Source organism: Diadema setosum, chromosome 22 (genome assembly GCF_964275005.1).
Source record: "Diadema setosum chromosome 22, eeDiaSeto1, whole genome shotgun sequence".
In the NCBI taxonomy this organism is placed as follows: Eukaryota; Metazoa; Echinodermata; class Echinoidea; order Diadematoida; family Diadematidae; genus Diadema; species Diadema setosum.
Genome location: NC_092706.1, coordinates 8,427,458 through 8,453,994, shown reverse-complemented (window position 1 = coordinate 8,453,994; position 26,537 = coordinate 8,427,458). Strand labels below are relative to the sequence as shown.

The 26,537-nt window shown below is 37.5% G+C and overlaps 1 protein-coding gene across 1 annotated transcript in view; it reads left to right on the top strand.

The window, feature by feature from the left end:
• Positions 1 to 5,746: 5,746 nt before the first annotated feature.
• Positions 5,747 to 26,537, top strand: part of LOC140245598 (uncharacterized) — a 68,911-nt gene continuing 48,120 nt past the window's right edge. Inside the window, exons 1-19 of the mRNA XM_072325162.1 lie at positions 5,747 to 5,813; positions 9,205 to 9,419; positions 10,544 to 10,667; positions 11,044 to 11,412; positions 12,414 to 12,479; positions 13,226 to 13,343; positions 14,210 to 14,397; positions 14,917 to 15,078; positions 16,346 to 16,543; positions 17,880 to 18,106; positions 18,356 to 18,476; positions 19,041 to 19,253; positions 19,654 to 19,854; positions 20,740 to 20,855; positions 21,845 to 22,028; positions 22,539 to 22,736; positions 24,479 to 24,676; positions 25,346 to 25,645; positions 26,303 to 26,485. Coding sequence (XP_072181263.1) covers positions 5,747 to 5,813; positions 9,205 to 9,419; positions 10,544 to 10,667; positions 11,044 to 11,412; positions 12,414 to 12,479; positions 13,226 to 13,343; positions 14,210 to 14,397; positions 14,917 to 15,078; positions 16,346 to 16,543; positions 17,880 to 18,106; positions 18,356 to 18,476; positions 19,041 to 19,253; positions 19,654 to 19,854; positions 20,740 to 20,855; positions 21,845 to 22,028; positions 22,539 to 22,736; positions 24,479 to 24,676; positions 25,346 to 25,645; positions 26,303 to 26,485 — 3,448 coding nt within the window. The remainder of the gene's footprint in view (positions 5,814 to 9,204; positions 9,420 to 10,543; positions 10,668 to 11,043; positions 11,413 to 12,413; positions 12,480 to 13,225; positions 13,344 to 14,209; positions 14,398 to 14,916; positions 15,079 to 16,345; positions 16,544 to 17,879; positions 18,107 to 18,355; positions 18,477 to 19,040; positions 19,254 to 19,653; positions 19,855 to 20,739; positions 20,856 to 21,844; positions 22,029 to 22,538; positions 22,737 to 24,478; positions 24,677 to 25,345; positions 25,646 to 26,302; positions 26,486 to 26,537) is intronic.

The window sequence follows — 26,537 nt, the reverse complement described above, 5'->3', positions numbered from 1 at the left end:
ATCATCATAATGATGACAATGATATCAAATGATAATGACAATAATGTTTTATGTTGATATCAAAGTAATGACAGTACCAATAATAAAGGGCCTTTGAAAATGACAATGATTTTACCAATGTAAAAAAGACACTGCTAAACGTAATACATGTATGTATGCCCGTATCCGGGCAATTATCCCCAGAGGGCAATTACCCAACGGCTAAATACCGATTAGTGGTAAGGCTAGAGTAAAGATTAGGGTTAGGGTTAGGTTTATTGTTAGGAGTTTGGGTTAGGGTTAGGATTATGTTCAGGATTAGGATTAGGATTTGGGTTGGGGGAAGGGTCCTGGGTAATTGCCCAGGGGGTAATTGCCCTAGACCACTCATTTTCAGTGTTGCCATAGTCCATTGTTATGATTGTATTCGATGATATTCAAGCTCAAGAGAAAAGGGAAATAGTGTTATAATTGTGCTGTCAACACCAAAAGATTGATATATGGAAAAAAAGTCATCAAGCTAGCAGAAACTTTGCTTTACATGATTTTCTCTGAGATTCTAATCCAGCTATAAAGAAATTAATATTCTTATCGTTTCTTATAGCATACATATTTTCCTTATTGAATCTGATATCTAATGATTTGTATAAAGTTATATATCAAGTTTATTATCAAATTTGATATTATATAATCATGATGGCATTTGATAAGAGATACAGTATCATGATATGATAATGATGATAAAACATGGAATGCCATGCGAGAGTAAGAAAAAACTATTTCTTAATGAGCCTCAGAGAATAACTGAAAATGACCAAATGAAAATTGTCTTGAGATTTTGATGTCCAAACTGACAATGTCATCTAGCATAGACGTCCGGTATCGTCAACGTAGAAAGGGGTCGGAAGGTGTGCGTCGATGTCGCTGTATTGGGAGACAGCAGCTATAACCGAGACGGAAAAGGAAAAGATTAAAAAAAAAAAAAAAAAAAATACCACGACCTGGCTATTTCGCCGTCTCTGGACTTTGAGAAGGAAGATGCAGGTCCTTGTTGTAGTCGGAGCACTCGGGACAAAATTAAAGCAGCTTGCAGGATTTTCTGGCAAGCTGGCCTTCGTCATTGCTGCCTTATTTTGAAAGTGTTATTCCATTTAGCGGCTTTACCAGCCTGACCATCTACGGTATCTCTGAGGTGTTAAATGTCATTAAGTTACTGATGTTACGGTATAGATGTAATCTGCGATGGAAGACTTTTTTTGAAAGCAAATACAGATAAAGAACATTTTCAGAACCTCGAAATTATCAAGCATATTTTCATTATTTTCTCAGATCATTTCCAGCTTCAACATCGAATATTACGAGTTGATAAAAATCAATATATCGCTTTTTGCGTTCGATAAGCTTTTAAAGCCCAGATAGCAAAGTAGGTGAATAAATAGATAAATGAATAAATAAATTAATTAATCAAATAATAGATAAATAATTAAATAAATGCATATATGAATAAGTAAACAGATTAATCAATCAAACAATTAATAAAAATGAAGCAGCCCAAGAATGTTGGATTGGTTTGTACACTGGCTTGATTCGCCTGCTGTGACTGATTGACTATAGCCATCGACATGACTGATCATTCGTATCATGAGGTAACAGATTAGGCCTATCCCTTACCTTGTTTCTCCTCCTTCATTTTCTGTTTTTATAGATGAACAAACCTTCGCTTAGTCACACCTACATTAGTGTTGACAATTTGTTTTCCTTTATCGTTTTTAATTCCTGCATCATTGTACATCGCATATACATTGTATTTGAGTGTGTTCTTAGCGTTGGTTATAGGCATTGAGAATCTGCGATTTCTTGTACAGAATAATCTCGAACACGTGCGGAGGTAAGGGCTGGGCGCTCTTATCGCATCATACAAGATGTTTAAAGCCAGTTCAAAGTTCCACAAGTTTGTACCACTTATTATTTGTGTCCATTGGGATACCCGTAGTAACCATCTTATGGACACAACCACTATTACATTGCGATACTGGCCAGTGACTTGGCACTTTTATCTCGCCATATGGACTAAAGAACAACTTCTGTTATGAAAGGTAAATGATGAACGTTGGTGTCGCTTGGTTTCCCATTCCGGATAAAAGACCTGCCAGAAAGTATTCAAAGTCTCAAAAATCAAGATGCCACAAATCACACTGCTATCTATGAAATATAATTACCATAAACATGCATTATGAACTGCTCTGAAATTGCATGATCTAACCTCTGCCTGTCAGCAGTTAGTAGACACCAACTTGCGTGGGTGCATGCTATGTGGAACGCTTTCCCATTACCTGGTAGCAAATCTTTTTTTTTAAAGAATGTTGTGCTTCTCAGTTATCTTTTGCATTTTCCATGACTTCCAGAAAGCCGTCAAAATCATCATACAATTCGTCTGGGGTTTTAACGTCTTAGTTTCACAGCTTTGTGACAGTCTGAGGTTCATTTAAAAATGAAATGAAGGTTTAACTTATTTGTAGCTTTGAATCATTGGAACAAAGCCAGATGTGAAATTAATGTTGCTTATGAAACAGGGGACTGCATACCACAAGCTCTGCCTTTTTAGCAGTCCCCTCCATTTCCAGCAGTTTTTGTTTCTGCCTCTACCATAATGATATAACATTAATTTGTATCTCTGTTGATAATATACCTGTGTCTTTTATACATGTGTTTATGTTCATCGCATTGGTGTATCTGTATGTGCGAACATTTCATCGTATTCCCCATCATTTGTTTGTTGGAACATCAACTTGAACAACTTGAACCTGAACATAAGGTCCTGAGAATTTTTTGGTTTCTATGAATTATTGATTGCAATGATGTTTCAATGGTACCGACTGATATAAACTGTAACGCGGTGAGTAATATCAGTCGTATCAAAATTTAGACTTTCCTTTATGAAGATATACAAGAAACTTGATTATGAAATGGAAAAGGACAAATAATTCTTTATTTTACGAGTAAGTGAGTGACAAATACTGAGAGCATGAACGGTTTACTACTGCGTCTGCCTATCTTACTGCCGCTATATGCATTTTTCCACTACACTATCGCAGTTTATATTCGTGAACGTGTAGATTCCAACTCTTACAAAGGGCTGCCCATTGCAAGACACGAGACTAACCTCAGTACAACTAAATTAAAGAAAGCAACTTTTGATCAGTGCAGTTGAGGATATGGAGAAAAGCAAGTCGCCTTCCGTTTTCGGAATGGCTAATCTGTGGTCTTCGTGCAGGCTAATTCAAACACCAAACAATACAGAATGGTATCTAGTGGTGCGTAACCTCTGCTCCTTTCCGCAAGGGGGCCTTGATAACAACAATTTGTCCAAGGAGGTATCAAGAACAGCGTGGTCTCTCATATCTTGTCCTGCTCTCTGTCTCATTCTCGGTCATCCTTTAAGAGCTGGGAGCGCCAGTCCAGAATCAGTTTGCACAGTCAGTGCTTCTCTGACGTCATCCATCTAAAAAAAGAAAAAAGACTTACATCATGGTCAAGATTCATAAACAAATAGACAAGCAAACAAACAAGCAGAGAATGAAAAAAAAAAGAAATATATGTATATATATATATATATATATATATATATATATATATGTATACTCTTACCGTGGTCTGGTGTTAAGCTATAAGGAGGACAGTGTAACTGTGCATGTGGATGCACAGGATGATTCCCACACAAATTGTACCTGCATGTAAAAACATATGAAACTTATATATATATATATATATATATATATATATATATATATATATAATTATATATATATATATATATATATATATATATATATATATATATATAATAATTATATATATATATATATATATGTATACATGCATATATATATGTATATATATATATATATATATATATGTATGTATGTTAGCTAAACATTTCAAATGAACTGTTTTTCAAGATAAATAGAACAACCAATCTATCACTTGAAGAAATGTGGTGTTTATGTCTTACATTTGTTTTTCGTTCTCATTAGGAGAATAGAATCCCATGAGATGTTGCTAAAATTGGTAGTGGTACCCATGCATATTGCAAGACACAGCACGCGCACACACACAAATGCAAAACACACACATAATTATCATCCAAACAAATCTTATCAAGAACTGCCTTTTTGCTTTGATTTGTTTTGTTTCTTGTTGTTGTTGTTGTTGTTTTTGTTGTTGTTGTTGCCAGAGATGACAGGTGTAATGGAGTAATAACTGGTTAATCTATCTTTTTCAATTTCAAGTACGCAGCTATAATGAACAATGATGAAAAGGCTAATATATAGTAACATCGACCCTTGCACGGGCAATATTGCTTTCCGTACGACTTAATGCTGAGAAGGAAAGAAAAACACCACTCAAATCGATCAAAACGTTCTCATAATCATCACATCGGACAGAGTGGCAAAAAAATAAGTAAAAACACAGCACTTAAAGAAAGATGATATGTTTATCTGTCTTGTAACTGTTTGTTACATCCTGACAACACTTTATAGAATATCATGCTATGTTACTGTCTTTGCTGTAGAGTCATTTTGCGATTACCTGTGCTCCTTTAGTAGTTCTAAGATTGGGAGCTACAGTAGTCTTGGCAATCTTCTTCAGCCATCTTTTGCCCTGAGATCACAAGTCAACGTTAATCACGTCAACCTACCCCTTTTTGGGCGTCGCAGTGTTTACGCTGAGATTAAGATCGCTATCATTTATCTCGTGCAACTGCGTTACATACATAATTCTATCTTTGGAAGAAGAAATTACCCAATCAGTGTTCACACTGGCAGACTTTATAATTGTGCAGACATATAATTGTGACATTCGTAGGAAGACATGATAATTGATGATCTTTGATGGACAATTAATTTTGAAGCTTTCTTCTATATTCCCTTTAGCGACATTGTGTATGATGTACAATATTTTACAATCATTAAGGTATTACTTTTATACAGCGAGCTATTATTTTATGTGCTTTATAGATTGAGGTTTGTTGTCGTCATCATCATGTAACTTTGTCAGCCGGAAAAATTAATCAGATCAATCAAAACCCCACTTTACCGTCATCACAAACAGTCAAATACATAGAGCAATGCTTTTCTGTGAGGAACGTAATCTGATGTTATGATCAGATAGGATTAATCAAGTTTCACATTAAAACTCATCAAAATTTTCATGTGGTATATGAAACAATACACGCGCAGGAAAGACCGGAAATACCCAAGAGAACGGTATATTAATATTGCGCAATCACGACGGTGTTATAACCTCACAAGCCTGCTGTCTGAACTCACCGATGCTTCTTGCAGTGATAGGTCAATAATTAATTGATGATTATCTTCGAACCGTTATGCAAAGAGAAGTTCTCAAGAGGACGCCAAAACGCGAGCGAGATTTCAGATACACCACGGGCTACCAGCCTGACAGCAATAACTGGGTATGGGCCGCTAGCAGAGAAGGTGATTTGATCTCGGGACCAAGCAAAGAGAAGGTAGTCGCAATCATCAAATCAACGTCCTTCTGAATCAAGAGAAGATGGCTATTTAGTTATTGATTCTGCTCGGGCCGTGCGTTGCTTTCTATTCTCCTGGGACGTATTATAGCAAGAGAAGAAAAGATATAAGCTCATTTACCATCCCTGGCCCTGAAAATATACCGTCAAATAGTGTACCACAATTGTGGAGGAAAGTTTTGGCCCGTTGGGCGTGGCTTTCTGCACCCTTCTACCAACATGGGGAACGGATCGATAGCCCCTCTTCTGGCATTCCTATTGGCCATCACCTTGACATCAGCAAATGGTGAGAACGTATACTCTATATCCTCTCGAAAGTGAGATTGTTGTAAACTTCCAGGGATATTGTATTTACCATCGGAAATTACAGTGTTAAGAGTGGGGCACTGGTAGCATTTTTTCTTTCTTTGAAGACGAGAAGTCATGTCCATTTTCCTGGATTCTTTTGATTTGCTAGTGTAACCTTCTTTGTTCCTTTCAGCTATGTCCATAAACCTAAAACACTCTCTAGTAACGTTAAGACAGCGCTCACGTACACTGTATGTTATGTCATTCGTCAAGCCATTGAATCATCAACTGTTTAGGCTCATCGTATCAAATTCAAAGATCTCACTGTAAGGAGAGATGAGAACGTAGCCAGCTGGTAGCCAACGATAATACCATGCCATTTTAATTTCTCTGTTTTGCGATGTATATTGTAGAATGATTTGAACAGGGACATTGATTTTTCTATCATGATAATTATGCCTTATGGAGAAAACGTAGCTTTAAGTTAGTATGAATAAAACGAAACAATAACAGGTGTTTAATGGATGAATCGATCTTTAGATACGCGCATGTGCTCTGTAAAATCATACATTTACCATAAGATAGAAGAGACATGTAAAGAGGAAAAAATAGGCAGTGTGAATCATTTACAGAGTCGCTTCCCGTGATATGAGGATAAATGATTATTCTTTTTAATAGGTATTAATGTAAAACCCTAATTACTTCAACTATTCTCTCGATTCCCCGCCAATCTAGAGCTCATTTCAGCTCCGAATGTCCTTGTGATTTCTTTACTGCTTTCTTTGCTAGACATTAGACCCCGTCGTTCATTAACAAAAAAAAAAAGATAAAAGTATTGTGCATCAAAAGTCAGTCGACTACTGTAATTGCTTGTCAAAACAAGGATTAATCAGACATAAATTTTGTAATTAGGAAGAAATATTTCCGACCTTTTTATAGTTCATTGCAAGAGACGTATAACTGTATACATCATTATTTTTTTCCATAACATTCTTGACAACACACTGTAACTTTGTTTGTCAAAGAGTTGAGCTTAAGAGTTGAATAGAGATGTTGGGGAGTTGAAGACTGAGGCTTCACTAAGGCTACCTGAATTATAAATAAAGACAATATTTGCCTGGCTAAAAGATAGACAATATTGTTTAGAAACAGAAGAATGACAACGGAAGAAATTCAAATAATATTTTTATGCTAAACTTTGAAACTTGGTGCGATTACATGACGATAGCAAGACCAATTTATGCAAGAAAACATGATATCGTTATCTTGCTGAGTAAACTATATAGTGATTTCGGGTCCCTTCAAAGTTCAGACAACATGTTAGAGCTTGAACAGAACTTTGCCCTCTAGCTTAGAAATATGCGGGATAACGATAAATGCGGGCACCTGACCGATAAATAGGGCCTATTCAAATTTTCACATCACTTGAAGAACATCGTGTAATAAGCTCGTAATGATCTTTACATCGTTTGCCTCATTCTCAAGGGGACAAAATAAAGAGATGAAAATAATTGCACCCTTAATCTGACTGAAAGGTTTGCAAATAAATCAAAGATTAGAATCCCAAATGATTGTTTGAATATTACGAAATTCTTATAGACTCCCCTAGTAGTTGAGTTTGTTACTGAATATTGTTGTTGTTTTTTACCTTTTGACTGTCTAAATTGAAGAAATTGGCGCCTATTGAGAATCAGGTACTTTCATTTTTTTAAACCCAACTAAATCACGAGGTATCGGGTAATGGGTTTGGCTCCTTCCTGACATAATTGAATAGCAAACAATTTAAATTTGGTTAATGTCATACATTAGCACCTAAAGGCAGTTAGGAATTGTTTATGCTCATATCTACCATTTCAGTAGTTAGGATTAAGCATTACGCCATTCTCGTTAATGTGTATTTGTTGAGTACGCAATCAATAAATAGGAAAGTTCAAATTCTGGGGGTAACAAAGAAGGATCTGCACGTTTCGATTCCGCTATCTTCTAATTAACAAATATGAAAACGGTGATAAAGAAGTTCTTGACCTAGCGTTGGGCATTCTCGATCTTGGTTATTGATCTTTTATTTTTTAATCTTTGCTATTCCATTACGCCGAGCTTTGATACTTGTCGTTATCATCGTGGTCCAGATTGATGGGTTTAAGGTTCCACTCGACTTTAGTATCGCTCCATTATCACCATGGGGTGAAAACGTGATTCGAGGAGATTATAATCAGCATTTGCCCAACGCTGTTCAGATTATCAAATGGTCAGCTTGTTACATATGAAGAAAATAACAATTCTTATGCAAACATCAACTTTCGTATAGTCCTCAAGCGGTTTCATTAATCTGTTCCTTTCCGAAGAGAAAACATTTTGGGGAAGGTACACTAAAAACAGAGTCAGAAAGATGGGAAAGGGGGAAAGGTGAAGAAATAGTTCTTAGAATGGGGTATGGAGTTTCTGTCCTGAAAATGGCTTTATGGTGAAGCACAAGATTATCAGTAGTGATTTAGAATTAAAAAAAGAATGATCAGCAGTAACCATGGTAACACAGTCCAATCCTTTTATCTGATATGCCTCCATCCTTCATAAGAAATTCAAACAGAACGTTGTAAGACGCCATACGCCAAGTCAAACCAATCTATGTTAGTTAAAGCATACTTATTATTTATGCTTGAATAATTTTTGTTTAAAATTTTTGTTTAAAATCTGTGACGTGGTCAGTTCAAGTTCAACAATGACATGCAAATAATTTTTGTTTAAAATCTTTGACGTGGTCAGTTCAAGTTCAACAATGACATGCATTATGGCACTTATTAATGAATATAAAACTCCAACGATTAATATTTGACAGTAGGTAATTCTTGGGGAACAGCGATTCAAGCGATGTTAGAAGTTTCTGGCACGCCACTTAACGATTTGACATCCAACACTGATACCTTGTGGTGTGCATTAAACTTAAGATCACGGAATATCATTGCTAATTATGTAATATAATTGAAAATACACTTGCGCACTGAGATGTGAAATGTTGATACAGATTTGAATAGATTTTATTCCTTGTCCAGATTTTTTTTTTTCACAGGAAGAAAAAACAGTTGCGGTGCATGGATTGAATGATAATGATCTCAATTTTATACATTTAAGCTTATTATTGACTTAAAAAATGAAATTCAATACAGTGGACTCCCGTTATAACGAAGTCCTCGGGACCGGCAATTTTCTTTCGTTATATCGAAATTTCGTCATAACCGAATGAATAAACAATAAAAATACATAGATTTGACAATGTTGCGGACCTAAATTTTACTTCGTTGTAACCGGAATTTCGTTATAACCGTGTTCGTTATAACGGGAGTGCACTGTATGCTATATCTCGATTTCTTACAATCCATCTCTACTTTCAGGCTTTGATATATGCGACCCGGCCAGCCATCCATCGGATTTTTTGTCCGGCGAGGTAACATCCCCAGAGTTCCCCGACAAATATGGAGTCAACGAGGACTGCACCGTAACCATGACGGCGCCCGGAGATCAGCCTCTTCGGCTACGGTTCGACGAGTTCGATCTTGTGGATGGCGACGACCGACTCGTTGTCACAGACGAGCACGGTTACATTACGGTATATACGAACGTCCCAGTAGCAACTGACAACTTCCCCTTTATATTTTGACAAAATCTTTTTATCATTTTTGAAGAGTTAATGCAGAAAATAGCTCTTTATGTCATTGTTATGTCGTTGTCGTTGTTTGTGAAAATGTTGGTGGGGGATACCGTATGTTTGTTTGATTGGTTGGTTGTTTGGTTGGGTTGGTTGTTTGGTTTGGTGGTCGGTTACTTGGTTGCTTGGTTCATTGGTTGGTTAATTGGTTGGATGGTAAGTTGATTTTGTTGAGTTTCTATATAAAAAAAAATGGCAAATTGCGAACATGTAATCCCTGTAAATCAATGACTTAAAAATGACAGGTGATCATTGGGATTTTATCAAAATTGTATACTTGGTCAGCTTTTTTATCTGTGAGAAATCTTAAGATGCAGGAAAGATCAATAATTGCGGAAATGGGATTTCACCGTAATAGATTTAAAGATGATAATCTGATGGCAATAAAATACCATCAATAAAAATATATCATCCTTGGAAAGGAAGGTCTTCGTCGTAAGAAAAATTGAGATAACTATAATCAAAGTTCGTTTATCTATATTTCACGCATTGTCTTTCAACTGGATTGAACTGAAGTAAATTACTACACCAAAATTATACCACGGTAATAATTATATTCTATGGTGTCGTTCATGACAAACCTTTTATTGATGTATCACAAAAACAATAATTATCAACAAACTTCTTCCATTAATTTTGATAGCGGTTGCTAACTACAGCGAATTTATCGAATAGATATTCTTACAAAACAGGGATGAAATCATAATAGATAAACTTACCGTCTTCCGATAACCAAAATGTTTCTTCGTTGCGGGCAAATATAACTGAATCTAATTTTCAAGAACGTTTTCGCGTGTCATAATGGTATCACCAATGGTATTCTCTATCTCCCTTAAAGCATATATGTGTTTACATAAACATAAATTGTCATTGTAAAGAAACTGAATGAAAAACGAGATAGGAAAAGAGGAGATTAATAGTCAAGTACGACAATAATATTGACAGCAACAGGGTATATCAATACCTTCTAATTCAAGCTACTGAAGCATGTTGTTCCTTCGTTTCGTATGTGTTACTGTTTTCAGATTCTTCAAGGATCGTCCATTCCCAAGCATTTCCTCGGCTTTAGCTTCAAACTAAATTTTACGTCAGACGGTGTCGAAAACAATGGGACGGGATTCAGCATATCGTATGATGAATACTCAAGAGGTAAAAGAACATACATTTTTCCCGGCAGTTCGAGGTATCCTGTAAGTTTGTCAGTTGTTTTTTCTCAAAATAATTCATTCTATTTTCATGAGTATTACAATAGGAACTGAAAACACTTTGCTTTTTACAATATCATGAAATTTCTTCTATTTTTATAGACAAAATAAACTGGACGAGTTGACTGTATATCTCTGAATAAAGTTAATTTGCTGAAGGAAAATAGATATAATACTGTCGTTGCACCGTATGTGAAGATAAAATGAATTAAATTTGATCTATATTTTGAAAGGGACAACCTTTCCGCATATTATCAACATTTCTGTTTTTGTTGTTGAAAAGATTGAGGACATATTTTTCCCCTCTTTCACTCCGTCAGACGTTGTCGAAAATAAAGAGTTGAAGCAAGATATCCGACTTAAGGAAGGAAAAGCACTCCATCTATATTCTAACGACTACCCTATGCTTTACGACGACTACTCGCACTATTTATGGAACATTACGTCACCCACAAATGAAGTCGTCATAACGGTAGTCGACATGGCGACAGAGGCGAATCGCGATTGGCTCGATATAACTGCCGTCTACTCCAATGGCCAATCAGAGCAGTTGTTGGTCGCATCTGGGACGCCGAGCGATCCAGTCGAACAGCGACAAGTCACTGGCTTTGAGTACGTCACAATCGAATTCCGTTCGGATTTCTCAACAAGTGGGCGTGGCTTCCATATCATCCTTGAACCTGACAGTTGTAAGTTTAAGCATTTTTTTTTTTCTAGACAAAATGAAAAAGAAGCAAAGAATATACCTTTTTTGTATTCATTTACCATGTTTTCCGCGGGCGACAAAAATGGAAGTATATCGTATAATGGGCTAAATAATTCGTAATTCGTATATATATTCATTTATATAACGCCTAAAGAGATCCTTGTCATTTGATTGGTTGTTTGCCATTGATCATTCGGCCCATTTCACTATGACGTCACCATCCGTGCAATTGCGACTCCATTTACCGTGCAATTTTGGATCCATACGATTTGCTCCATTGCACGCTCACTGAGAGCCCGGCACATTACGCGTATACGCTTGCGTCTTGCAGTGTACATGTATGCGCTATGCGACAGCGCGCTATAGCGTAAATGGCTCAGTGAGCACTCTCGCGATTTCAGATTCTCTCTTGTTTCTAAATTAATAAAGTACGAAAAGCAAGGATCTCTTTTAGGCGTTATATAAAACAAATAATAAATGTTTTGCATTCGTGCAATGGACGGAATATTTCAGTCGGTGAAAGATGAAATGTTTGATCCATTCAACTCGGCTGCGCCTCGTTGAATGGATCATTTTATCGTTCACCTCATGAAATATTCTGTCCATTGCACTCATAAACTTTCATTATTTGTATAATAGGGAGCTTTAGATTTTAGACGCGCGGACGTTCAAAGAGAAAAAAAAAACATGATCTGAGCGTGCGCTGTAGCGCGGATCAAGTTACTGCGCACGCTCAGGTCATGTTTTTTTCTCTTTGAACGTCCGCGCGTCTAAAATCTAAAGCTCCCTAATATACACTTATGTACATGTACTTGCAGAAATTTGTGATTAAGGAGACCAGCATAAATGATGCGATATTCATTAGGTGATAAGTGAATGATTACGGATCACCTTCTGTATATGATATCCTTATTTTGAATGTAGTGAAATACCTTTCTCCTAGAATAGTGTTTAACGCACTGTTCTTGTCTTCACTTTTAACAGTTGTTCAAAGCGGAACAATTCCAGAGCCCTCGACGTGCGCTGAAAACATCACTCTAAGTGACACAGGTAAGACATGGACTATCACAAATTCTTTTACATTAAACTTTACGACTACATAATTTTCGTCTTCAAATCTATACACCATCATTGTAAAACTACAATGTAACGTTAGCGTATGAAAAAAAAAACAGTTTCCAAATGCTATTCGTTGATATAAGATTAAAACCATTCGTGATGTTTAAATTGTGACAAGTTTTCTTTGTTAACTTTTGGTTTAGAGGGGAAGTCCAAGCGAATTTCATAACTTCATGTCATGTAGTCGTAAATCGACAGCTCTATCTTTACATTTGTGGAATTAATCGTGATCCTTAGAAACCATTACTATGAAAACCCAAACAAATTACACTGACCAAGGTATCAGTTTTACCATAAGAATGCATGAAAGGGGGCTCACCATAAGAATACATGAGAAGGAGGCTAACATAATTATTTTAGAAATGTTTCAGTGCAATTCCATTACAATACCGCTCGCTTAAAACAAGCCACCTGCATAGAATATCTGCATGCTTACTTCTGTTGTTCTGCTTCCTTAAGCCGCCACTGATGCTTTCTCATGGTGAAGCCGCTATGTCATCATCCTTGTTCATTGTGATTCCTGTAATAGATTTTGAAAGCATTCTTATTCCTTAGTCAAATCACTGTAAATTCTGAAACCCTTTGCCAAGTATAACCATATGTAGTTGTTCAAATGTAAAAGTCTGAAAATCAGCCGGAGTTCTCATTAATTTTAATTCGTCTTCGTCTGTTCGTAGATGTAGTGATTATGCAACCTCCGAACACAGCAGATCTGTCCTGCTTGTGGCAGATTTTTGGGACCCTTCCCAACCGACGGCTTCAAGTGACCGTGCGGGACTTTTCCGTTGAAGACGGGTAAGCTGTTGTATACCATCACAAAATTTCGGCAGCCTACCAGAGAACAGAATTCAAATATATTTAGTCAGCACACTGCAAACAATATCAATTTATTTCCTTTTCTTTATTTCATTTTTCTTTAAAGAGGTATTTCTTGCGAAATTACTTTGAAGAACCAAATGAAAGGTAATGGTTGTACAGTTAACTAAAACTGAAACTTTTTTTTTATTATAGGAATGAAACAAACTAAATTTCAAATGTGTGGGTGTGTGTGGCGTGTGTTGGTGTGTCGTGTTTGCGTTTGTCTATTTTATCATTTGATGAAATGGAAACCTATACGACATATGCAAATAAAGGCGAAAACGGAGAAAAGATCACTTGACAAAACACGGAAAGTGGACAATTAAACAACGCTAAAACATACGGTGCAACAAGAGAAGATAGGAGATATAGGAGTAGCGACGAAATGTCTAGTGTTTAAATCATCAGTCTAAATGTGAATCGTGTTTCGTACCAACTTTATTGTAAATCTCCACGGCTGTTACAAAATACACGCCTATCTTTATTGTTGGGATAAAGCGAAATCTACTATAGGTCTAGCCCCTTTAGCATAAATGTTGAGATCAAACGTAAACCAGAAAATTAAACTTAAATCTCTATAATCTTATACTCGATTCTGATTGGCTGATAACTGACTTATGTTTGATTTCATCTTTCTATGTATAAAACAGGGCCCTGGTATGTTGCGCGCGTATACGCACGCATCAGAGTCTAGACTGGTGATTAGAGCAACAATTTTAAAAAGATATTGAGTGTTGACATGGTTGATGGGAAGATCAATCACTACACGGCTATTTAGTGTTTTCTTGTCTTCGCTTATTTAGGGTTGACTTCATGGAAATTTCAACTGGTCTTGATCACTCGGACTGGCGGAATTATCGCCGTCGCTGGACCGGAGATGTGTCATATGAGCGGGTGTTCATTCCAGAAGGGGGCGACCTCACCGTTGTGTTTGTTTCGGGAAGTGCAACTTTTGACCGGCAATTTTATCTTACAATTGGCTACGTTCAAGGTTAGATCTACATTGTACGTTAACACCGATGTTTTCAGTCAGTTGATTATAAAATACTGCATTGGTACCACCTGTGATTTTCTTCCTCTTTTTTTATCAAGTTTTGATAGAGTATAGCGAGCATGTACAAATTTCTTTGTCTATCCATCAACAACGACTACATTATTGATGCAAAGCTAGTCGTGTAGTAATTCAAGTAATTTTGACTTGTGCATGTTTTCTTCTGGCATAGCGCGTCTTTGAAAAGAATCACATTTCCTTTTCTACTGCTTTGAGCAGTAGAACAAACGTCAACTTTAACATTTTCTTCAATGATTTGACAAAATAACTGGTTCCTCTAATAGTACATTATTTATTCCTTTTTTTTTTCTCATTGAATAGCTACAGATTTTAAACAGAATATAGAATACCCTGCATCTCAACAAGAAATTAAATGTGAAAAGGTTTTACCTACTAAGTCCAGTCGTTTTGTTTTTCTACTTTCTGTGTTTAATCTTTATGACTTAATCACATTTTCAGATGGTCCCTCCTGTGGAGGAGAGATCGATATTACAGACAGCCAGTCAGCCAACCTCACAATTGGTAATTTCCCTATGGATGTCAACGGAACATACTGTCAATGGCTCGTCAAGACGCCGTTTCTCACCAATATCAACGTCATGGTCAACAGCATGGTGGCTGGTGAGTAGCCAGAAGCGTGAGGTCTTTAACCCAAGACGGTGTAACATCGATCGCGACGCCAGCCGTAATGATACGCATTATCGCATTGCAGTCCTCAATGGCTTACCATAGACACAGTATTTCCAGTACAAGAGTGGTATCATAACAATGATCAAAATTCTCTCTGGTCAGTACAGAGACAGAAAGCGAGGGCTCTTCAGCCCATGAGGTAATGGTCAGCTCATTCTGTTCAGGTGATCATAGGTCAAAAGGCCTCACAGCATTTCTGTCCCCCATTGCTTCCAATAGAATGATAACCAGCGTTTCCCACGATTCAACAGTATTACATTGTAACACAATCATAAACTCCAAAAAGTATCTGCTAGTTTGGTATAGTTCCCGGTCGCGTGTCTCTCACTTAAATATAAAATATATAAAATCATTACTTTGAAAGATGAATGAACAAAGATACTCGAGTTGTCATTAGATTTATATTTTAACAATGATCTCAAGCACAGGATCGTGTGCATTCTTTAAGAAAAGTTATTTTGTTTCTGGTTTTAATACAATGAAATCTCTTTTGTGAAAATACCCTTAAAGTCAAATTGTTGTATGATAATACGGCATCATGAGGAGCGTTACATCGTTTGCTGTTTAGATTGAATGATATATCCCTGAAGTGGTTTCATGACTTTTGCTCCTGCGATACTTGTTCCCATGAAATATCTGCATGCTAAGCCAAACATAAATACCACCCGCAAACATAACCCTAATCTTAATCATCACGTTAAACTGAACCTAAAACACTATCACAATCTTAATCCTAAGTCTTTGTCACAGGAGTACTGTCACCCCCTAAAATAAGTCTTCCGGAGTTGTGGCTGCATTCCGTGAAATTGTGAAATAGCAAAGTATTTCCCAAGAAAGACAATAAAACAGTAAGGCATGAATCATGTTTGGGAAAATCAGAGGAAATAGATGGTCATCAATATCCTTAATAAACTGCACTCCCGTTATACCAAACACTGTTATAACGAAATCCAGTTACAACGAAGTAAAAACTCAGCCTCCTACATCATCCGCTCTATTTTATTTTTTATTTGTTCATCTATATCGAAATTTCGATGCAACAAAGGAAAACTACCTGTCCAGAGGACTTCATTATAGCGGAAGTCCACTGTATCGTTGCTAGGAATATAATACCGTACAATCTGATGTAAGTCTTTAAGATTATAAAAGAAAACTCTGAATGCCCTGCTACTTCATATGGCTTATTTGCTCGTCACAGAAGCCAACTACGACTTCCTCGAGATTGGGCACGGGTCTAACCCTACTGTTATCGGATCCAGACAGAAGCTGCTGATGCAAAATGGGGAAATGATGAGCAAGACGTACTCCACCTTTAACGGAGACCTATGGGTGGTCTTCTCGGCAGAGGATCTGCAGGACAGCGACGACATCAATGTCCATTTAACCTTCGACGATAGTGAGCAAAACTATTCTATTATGTGTATCAATCAAAGATATACATACGATATTTACGTAAATACAAGTAAACAAATGTACAAGTACATGGCTAAAGCTTGCCGCTGCTGGAATAAAGAAAGTAAAGTCATATAATTCAAATACTTTTTTTTTCATTAAAGCGAAACAATCTCGGATGAAATTTATGTATAAAATCAAACACTTCAGGATGTGTCTTAAACATAGAAAAAATATATATCCAGGTATAATCCGTAAACGATAGAAAATCACATGGTAGTTTCGTCGCCTGTTCTACAGTTCTTTAGCAAAGCAGCTTTTAAAGTCCCATCAGTCACTTTGTTGGAGTACCTTTTACTATCTTTAATATCGCGATCCTCAAAAGAGTATCTGGTCTTCTTATTTCATCTACAGCGTCCATATGAACACTTAGAAAAAAAAATGTGCAAATTCTGACGTTGATCATTCCAAGGAGGTTTAAGAGTTGGAGTTCCATCTGGTTGTAATTATTCAAACAGTTGTCAGTTTACTATTGATGTACAAAAGAATTTCACAGGTGCATTTGTGCTTTTGATGATCGATGCTCGAAGTCGCCGTCTTGCTGAGCAATCTGAAGATTCATTTTGAACGTTAACATAATGTTGGTCATATTTTGCTTATTCATTTATTAAATGAAATGAAATTCCAGAATGATAAAGCATGTAAAAGAAAAGTCAATCCCGTCCAGGAATTGTACAAAAGTGTAAATCAGAGCTGCATCATGTGAAAATGTTTAAAACTGTATCATCCCGGAAAGCCGATTTTATCTCTCTTCCACTTAATTTTCACAAATAGAATTAATATGCCATAATCTCCAAGTATAATTCTTTATTGATAGATATATCAGATTAGTGCCCAGGTATGCACAGTCGAGTAATTTTCATCTTCATTTCTGCATTTTTTGCTCAATTTCTATTCGAGCATCCTCATGTGTACAGCCTACCTTTTACAAGAAGGGATAGCGAAAAGTAATTACCATCACAAAGACATATCTTCCTTAGGAAGTGGCTGGTGATTATGCAATGAGACACAAGTCAATTGTCTTCCTATTTGCGTGGCAGATCCTATTTGGCACATGCTTCAAATATTTTTGAGCGGCGGCATCGAACATCTAGCAAAGGAAATAAGCCGGTTGTGTTTCCATTCTCTTGAACCTCCTTGATCATTCTAACATGGCCTTACAATAATTATGTACATGGTGATGTAGCAGGGACACTTTCTGACAGAATAACAACGTTTGAAAATTTTCCCCAATCAACCTCTTACCCCTTCGGCCTGTTTTGTTATTTGTGCCCGGGTAGATGCCTGCCAGATTAAGACGATCTTGGACCAGTCCGGCGAGATCGACTCCCCGATGCTGCCGAACGGCCTGTACCCGCACGATGCCGACTGTCAGTGGATCATCCAGGTGCGAGGCGGGTTCCAAGTCCGTCTCCATTTCCTGGAGTTCGACCTCGAGAACGGTCACGACCAGCTGATCATAGGAGGCACGCAGCCAAACGATGACGATGTGTACTCTCCGTATCTCGTAAGTGCATCTCCTTCGGAATTGTGTGTCTACTCGTCCTTGCCTACCTGCATAGGAAATTCTGTCATATTAGATACTACGCGTTCATCTCTTATGTCACGCTATTGAATTGCGACTGTCCGTTGCCCGATTAAAGTGACACTGAATTTGCATATTATACTCAGGCGACTCTTCTTTCGTTTCTATTTATCAGTTTGCTTGATTGATGGCTTGTTGTTGCTGGGTTTTTTTTTTTTTTTTTTGAAATAGGTGCTAACAGGATCCGGAATGCCAGAAGACGTGGTGAGCCGATACAACGGCCTGAATATCCGCTTCAAGACGGACAGTTCTGTGGCCAGAAGGGGCTTTAAGATGACCTTCCAGGAATTCTGTAAGTACTTCGTGCCACAACATCAGCTTTAACCTTTCCTGAGCCAGCAAGTCAAATAGACACAAATGTTATACACGAATTTATGTACAGAAATTTGATGTGGCACTTAGCGGGTTAATTGAATGTTCCACGGATTGCGTAGTACAAAGCCTCAGGATGAAGGCAAGACAGAAGATGGACTATATATCTATCTATCTATCTATCTATCTATCTATCATTCATTCATTAATGTTTTTATTGTCATTTCCAATCAATATACATAGGTAATACAAACGTCAAATGATAACATATCTTGTAACATAATTATGATACATCTTGTTTCATAAAGAACTTGGTGGAAATGGAATCATAACATCTATCTATCTATCTATTTATCTATATCATCTATCTATCCATCATCTATCTGTACATTTATCTATTAATTCATCTATCTATCTGTCTTGCTAGCTATTGATCTATCATCCTTCTATCTTTCTATCTATCATCTATCTATCATCTTTCTATCTATGAGTGTCATTCTCTTTCATATAACAAATTTGCTTTGTTCGTCATTCCAATCATTAGTTGATTGCCCTGAAGGCTACGAATACGACAGCACCAACACAACTTGCTACAAGTTCTCCAAGACACCAAAAACCTGGTACGAGGCTCGCTACGATTGCGACGACGTGGAGGACGGTGACCTTGTCGTGATCGGTGACGACGAAGAGAATTCCTACATCTTGGATAGGATTAAAGAACTGCAGGAGGGCGACGAAACAGAAACGTGGTGGATTGGTGAGATATCAATCGTGATTACGTGACTAAAGATTCTTGTGGTTGTTGTTGTTTTAAAGGCGTATGATTATCAAAATCGTTATTGCTCATGCACTAATTGATTCTAACAGAGTAAAATACAAGGGATGCATTTCATGTTTCAACCAAGAAAGAACAAAGAGAAAACCAGAATATGACAAAAAGAAAATCAGATACAGTATGTCATTTACAGGTAATCTTTTGCCTTTACAATCCGGGAAAGCCTGCTTCCAAAGCTCTGGGCTAAGAAAAACAAATGGAGGGACCTTTTAGAAAACAAAACGTATAAAGATTTCATGTCTCAGTTGTATAGAGTGCTAGTTCATGGTAAGCATGTAGTATTTTGTTCATTCAGCACTGAGTGATGCCAATTTGCTTTCAGGATTTTACGACGAGGCGATCCCCGGGTCGTGGGTCTGGGTGGACTGCGCCGAGAGCACGCTGTTCGGCAGGTTCAACTGGAAAATCGGGGCGCCCGATGGCGGCTTAGAGCACTGCGCTTACACCTCCTCCGACAATGGTCGCTATGACGACTCCTTGTGCTCAAGGAACATGAGCTACATATGCGAGATCACCCGCAAAAGTGAGTAGGTTTGTCTCAATCAAAGGGAAACACATGCACGAACATTAATGCACCATTCAGCGCCACTTTGCTCTAGTCCCCTCAGGTCATTTGAAACATACACAATATTAACGGACAGTTATTGCATGCGTTGTATAATCATTTGGTAACCAGAGAACTAAATACATAGCGGATTGTACACGCGCACTGAATACAAGGTTTCTATTGGCGAATAGAATCACGCCTTCCGTATTCTGGTTTGTTCTACTTCTATGGTTACTCCTTGTTGTTTGTGTACATGTAATATGAGTTCTAATGTGTGTTAGAAATTATGCCGGTGACAGTCACATTATTCCGGCCTATTTGAGCCTTGTGGTATGAAAAGCAAATTGCGCACATTGTACATAAAGAGGTTATATATGCACAATGAATGCCTGCCGTTTTCTGAAAAATAGCCCGTTATACTCCCCCAAATCGGAGGGTTGGGTAGAATTTGGTCAGAAATATTTCTTGCTGACTTTTGTTGTTTTGACTGCTGATCAACGTAATTTCTTTTATATTGTTTCTAATGACATCTGGATGTTCTCTGAAGAGCATGATTTTAAAAATGCTTCCACTCCAGCGGACGAAAGTGAAGCAGAGCAGTAGCTTGTCCTGAGAGTTGAACAATGTGCTTGTGGAAAGTTGACCATTATTCACAGCTGACCCAAACTATTTTCATACGCTGCCGTTATACGGGACTATCATTTGCAAATGATTTTGATGCTTTGTAGAATCGAGCTTTGAAATTATGAGCCTATACGGTTCCACATGTTTAGTATAGAGTCGTCAAATTCCGTGCAGAGTTGGTATGGAAATTTAAAACTAAGGTACAAAGATTATGGGTGTTCTCTTCTCTGTCATCAGCTTACGTCGACTCCGACTGTTACCCAAGCTCCTTCCGGGTTGAGTCCATTGGGTTCGGTGAGGTCAGCCTGGCTTTTACCACCTCACAATATCTGTGTGATGTTGCTGGCTATCAGGTGGGTTTTATTGTTATCCATTCTAAAGCCAAGATTAAAGATAGTTATATACGTATATCCAATTGCCTCAAGTGAATGTAGGTTTACATAATTTATGTGGGTATAATTTTTCAAAGTCTGATTTCTATGATTATGTATTATAATGTGTGTAAACGCATATTATTTTGAAGACAGGTAAGATTAGTGAAATTGTTTAGTTGAATTCTTTGCAGCAACAGCTACATGTTATGTCATTAGTTGTAGTTTTGTCATGTGGTACATGAAGAGCCTCTTTTATTGCGGCGAAAATCCATGCAGTCAAATAGTATACAACTGTCACGCAGCTTGTAACGTATAATCAACCAACAAAAACGGTTGAGATGCCGTGTCACGTCTACCCCCATTGTCACAATGCGTTCTTTTTGCTTACTAGTAATAACTTTTCTTGAATAAAGTTAAACTAATTTGCTTGAAATGTTAAATAATTGCCCCAACTGTCATAAAAGTTTCTTCACTGTATCATCAAATTACACGGTGCACCTATATAGGAGAACATCTAATTTCTCAAATCACATAGCATTCAACACCATTTCACATTGGCTATAATGTCTTATATGCTCAGTTGGTATCATCATTAACAGTAAAACGCCCAAACATCAACTAGAATATCACTAACCTATCTCTTACGCTTGTTTTATCTTGTTTGCTTCTTTCTCTCTTTCTATCTCTCTTCCTTTCTTTGTATCTATTTATTCATCTATTTGTCTATCTATCTATCTACCTACCTACCTACCTTTCTATGTATCTCAATCTATCTATCTATCTGTCTATCTTATTTATCTGTCGATCTATCCAATTATCTATCTATCTTTATCTATCTATCTATTTATCTGTATGTCTATCTCTCTTTATCTATCTATCTATCTATCTATCTATCTATCTATCTATCTATCTAACTAACTAACTAACTATCTATGCATTTCTATCTATCTATCTATCTCTCTGCTCAGATCCGATACAATGATACAGACGCAGACTATACGTACATCGATCTGGTCGGTGCGGAGACGGATACGACCACAGTGATGGGGCTCCAGCCTGGCACCACGTACCACTTCGAGCTCACGACCTGCACTGTCACCTACGGCTGCTACTCCTACCGCACTGCACTTTCCGTTCTGGCAAGCACTACCGGTAAAGGCTGCAGTTGTTTGGTGGGGAATGTGTGTCGATAAGAATCAACATCATACAAACGGAAAAACACGCTTTAAAGTGGGGAAGGAAAAACACGTGTTGTCATAGACTGATTGGCGTGGAAATTATTGTAATCACGTATTGATTGTTTGCAATCATTACATCTGTCAATAGAAAGTCCTGAACATTGGTATTTGTCATCTATTTGTACGAATTATGGAATGGCAATTTGATCTGAGTTTGACATAAAAGCGACTTAACTATTCGTTGAAATATGCTTTAGTACAATAAAGAGATTTCACGTCCAATGTCAAACACACTAACATGGAACAACATGTAAGCACATACAAGATGTAAGCACATACACGTACGCACATAGCACATCTCGCAAAACTGTTCTCAATGCCAGGGTAAGACTGTGTTTTTTTTTTTATCGTTCCACATGATTTGTAAATAAATTCACTCAACCCTTTATCCTTTGACCCCACCCCTCCCCCCACCCTCACCCAGCATGCCAGCCGGGCTACACGTACGCCTACGACGGCAGTTGCTACGGGGTCTTTGACGAAGCCCTCACGTGGAGTGAGGCGAGACGGGAGTGCGTCGGCGACGGTGGCGAAGACGAAAATGCTGACCTCGTGAACATCGAGACCATGGCGGAAAATAACTTTTTGCAGCCGCTGCTCAACAGTGGAGCGTACTGGGTTGGTGAGTGAAGTTCACATCATTTGAACCTTTATCTTGAGCGTTACTCTACAAATTAAAGGCATAATTTATCATTTGCAGATGAAACAAAAAAACAGCATTAGTGCTTTAAAATAATTCTAAAATGTGAGTTAGGGACAGAAACAACCACTGTAAAAATTTGAATCCGTATAAGTGATGTTAAGTATTGTTAAATACACAAAATGTCAACAATAATTATAATAAGAATGCTTCCAGACTAAACCATCTACAGTTATGGTTTATTGAGAAATATATTGATATCTCTGGCTTTATTGCAAACATTTTATGTGGTAGGATGTTTTGTGATGCAACACACCTACACATGCGCATCAAATGTGATCTTGAACTTTTTAAAATCACTGCTCCCAAACGTAACTTGGACCTAAGCCTCAATATACCAATGATAAGTCGATGAATAATTATGTTCATTTAGTACATTGATAATCAAATAAAATATAATAAATGATAAATAATAAATAGATTGTTATATTCATCAAATGTGTTGAAATGCAGTGTAGCATTTGTAACTAAATGAAAAAAGCAGACTGTAAAAGTTAATTCATTGTCACGGAGCAAAATTCTGTTGTTGTTGTTTTTTTTTAAGTAAAATCAAACCTGGCCATCAGTAATTATGGTTTTCCTCTCCCCTCATGCACTTGTACCTGTTTACTCATCTTCTTTTCCTCCCTTGAGAATAGTTTCTTAATCGTTTCGTCACGAATGAAAGGGCTGCCATCTCATCAAAGATGACAGTGTATGTTTTATAATGCATATCCCTGCAGCAGGGACATATCATGCAAGAGAAAAGGCAACAATATTCTGTGTTTTGTTAAATTATTTATTGATTTTTTTTTTTGTAACTGTTTCGGCTTTCCTTAGAAAGTGCTGTTGCACCATAATTTCTATGTAATTGTATTTTCGTTTGTACACTATATACTTGAAGAAAAAATGCAGAAGTATTTGAAATTGAAATTAACAATTGAAGGTTGCATGTCAGCGATTTTTTGGACGCGATTTAAATAATTGCATATCTATCAAGAGTGAGATGTCATAATCATTAAACCATAAGTGCAGAATGGCAAGAGAGCAATTTGCTTGCCATCGAGAGAGCAAAATTGTAGCAGATGATCGTTTTATCTGGTTGTAAATAGCCAATCCTAAATAATTGTATTTCTGCATGATTACAGTCAGGATGTTACCTGTTGATGATTATAATGCCATAGAGAGATAACAAAATTCTGTAAAAAAATAAAAATAAAAGAGAGGTAAGCGTAGGATTACCTTATAAAATGAAAAGTGACTGCACTGTAATTTCGCATCTGAAATGCGACAAAATGCACTGGTGTACCGAGGTATAGCTAATGTTTGTTATAGGCTTATCACACTTACCTTGACACAATGATTTTTTTTTTTTATTAATGGTTGACGCAATGCAAAGTAAAGAGTTATTATGCTGGTTTTTTTTTTTATATTTCTGAATAAGTATAATACATTATGATATTGTCATATCAAGTGTGTCTGTTATTCAGTCTTTGTCTTTCTTTTCTTTTCTCTACCTTCCTCTCATTCTTTCTTTGTTTCTTTGTTGTTGTTTTTTTTTTCTTTCTTTCTTTCTTTCTTTCGTTCTTTTTTTTTCTAAATTCTTATTGCCTTCTCAACACCCACTGCGAAGTTCCTCCAACCTCAACTTCAAAGTTCAAAGTTCAAATTTATTCTTATCACAGGGATGTACGATGTCGAGGAGGAGGGCGAGTTCCGGTGGACCGGTCAGTGCGTCCTGCCGCCGTTCAGGAACTGGAACGAGACCAACCACCCCAAGAACGACGATCTAGACTGTGTTACCATGGATCCCACTGGGTCCTGGTCTGATGCCGACTGCTCAATGCCGGTGTCGGGGTATATCTGCGAACAAAGGGATAGAGGTTCGTGAGCCTCTCTGTCAAACATGGCCGCCAGTATCGGTAGCCTTGTCGTGACTTTCCACTCATGTTTTGCTTACAATTTCAAGGATGCTGTATAGAGTGATGTTTTAAAGAAATTCGAAATAATATTAATTTTGGTGTGCTGGATTTTTTTTTTTTTTTTTTTTTTTTTGCAGAGCTTTGTGGGACCTGCACAATTAAAGGAATCTCTTATTTAATTTTCCTTGTAGGACAAACATCGTTGCATTGCATTGACAATAATTGGTTGTTGTTGTTGTTGTTGTTGTTTCAAACACACTGGCAATGAAAAGTGGAGACTATTATGCATTTTCTCTGTACGTGTGACACAAGTCTTATCCTGTGAGGTACGTGTGATACCCATCAACTAGTAGATCATGTGAGTGATTTGATAATATACGGCAATTTAATCTCTATTTGATTTATCATAGCAACACGGGACACAATTTGACAAACTTTATCGTATGATCACGATGATTAAGCAGTGTTTCCATTCAATCGTTTATGTATTAAAAAAGAAAACGGATGATCTGGAATCAAAGGAGAAGCCTTTACAGAACAGTTTTGTAGAATGTTTTGTAAAATAAAATGAACCCATAGAACCTGAAACCCGAAGAGACTTATTTCCTACTTTACAAACTTTGAAATTAGACCCACTGGTTCCTGCACCGACCGACCTGCTACCGGGTTCCTTCAGCGGCTCCCCCACCAATTCAACCGTACTTCTGACCTGGGTACCAGTCGACGCTTCCTGCGATATTCTGGAATATCATATCAACGTGTCTGATTGGAGCGGACTAGTAAAAGAAGTGACCGTTCTAGGGGGTGCGTCGTCCGAGCAGTTGATCACTGGTCTCATCCCCGGAACCACTTACGTTTTCAGCCTCGAACCCGTGACTTTTACCTTTGGCACCACCTTGGGAGTCGTGCTGACCTCGGCCAAGACTACAGGTATGTAAACTACTGTAGCTCGGCTTGCTACTCTGCTGATCACGCGTGCACAAGATAAGATCCTGGATACGATTATGTGTGTGTACCAAGGTTTTAAGGCCTGAACATGATATCATGGCGTGGTCTAACCAACAATAATGATGAAGTTCGATATCAGTATCTCATAACTTTGTTATTGGACTATTGATTTATGTAAGATGCAGAGTCCAAAAGGGATTTGTAAGCGTGTGTGTTTGTGCGTGCATGTGTCACCTTGCAGCACCATAAGCAGTAGTGTGTGTGTAATTAGAATCTTATAAATCCGAAAATGATTATAGAATTTTTTTTTTTACTTTTTTCCGACACCTTTAGACCATGAGATGATCATTGGCATTTGCGTTTGATACGACCTTTAACAGTAATATGAATGTATATTTAGTATTGCTGTTGTCGTACCATTGACATAGATTTGTTATTCCTTTGAGAAATATGTAAATGAATTGAACTTAATTGAGCTGAGATAGAGTAGGCCTAATGTCTCCGCTTTTATATCCTCAAATCATGATTATGATATATGCTGTCCTAAGCAATTATCCACGTGGGTTACGCCTAGTTAGCGTCTGGCAGGGGGTCTAAATCTGCTCCTGCGAATAATCACATATTTAAAACTATCTTCAGGTTGCCCTGACTTGTACGAGGGTGGGCCCAACGGAGTCTGCTACAGGATGGGTGCTGTTCCCGTCACTCAGGAAGAAGCCGCGCAAGCCTGTGCAGAGAATCCTGGCTCCCACCTGGCGGCTATCAACACTCAAGGAGAGTTCGATTACTTCCAGCAAAGGATGACTGAGCCCGCGTGGATAGGTGAATGAACCAGCTTGAACCTTGAACGTTGAAATCTATTGTCTATCCTTGG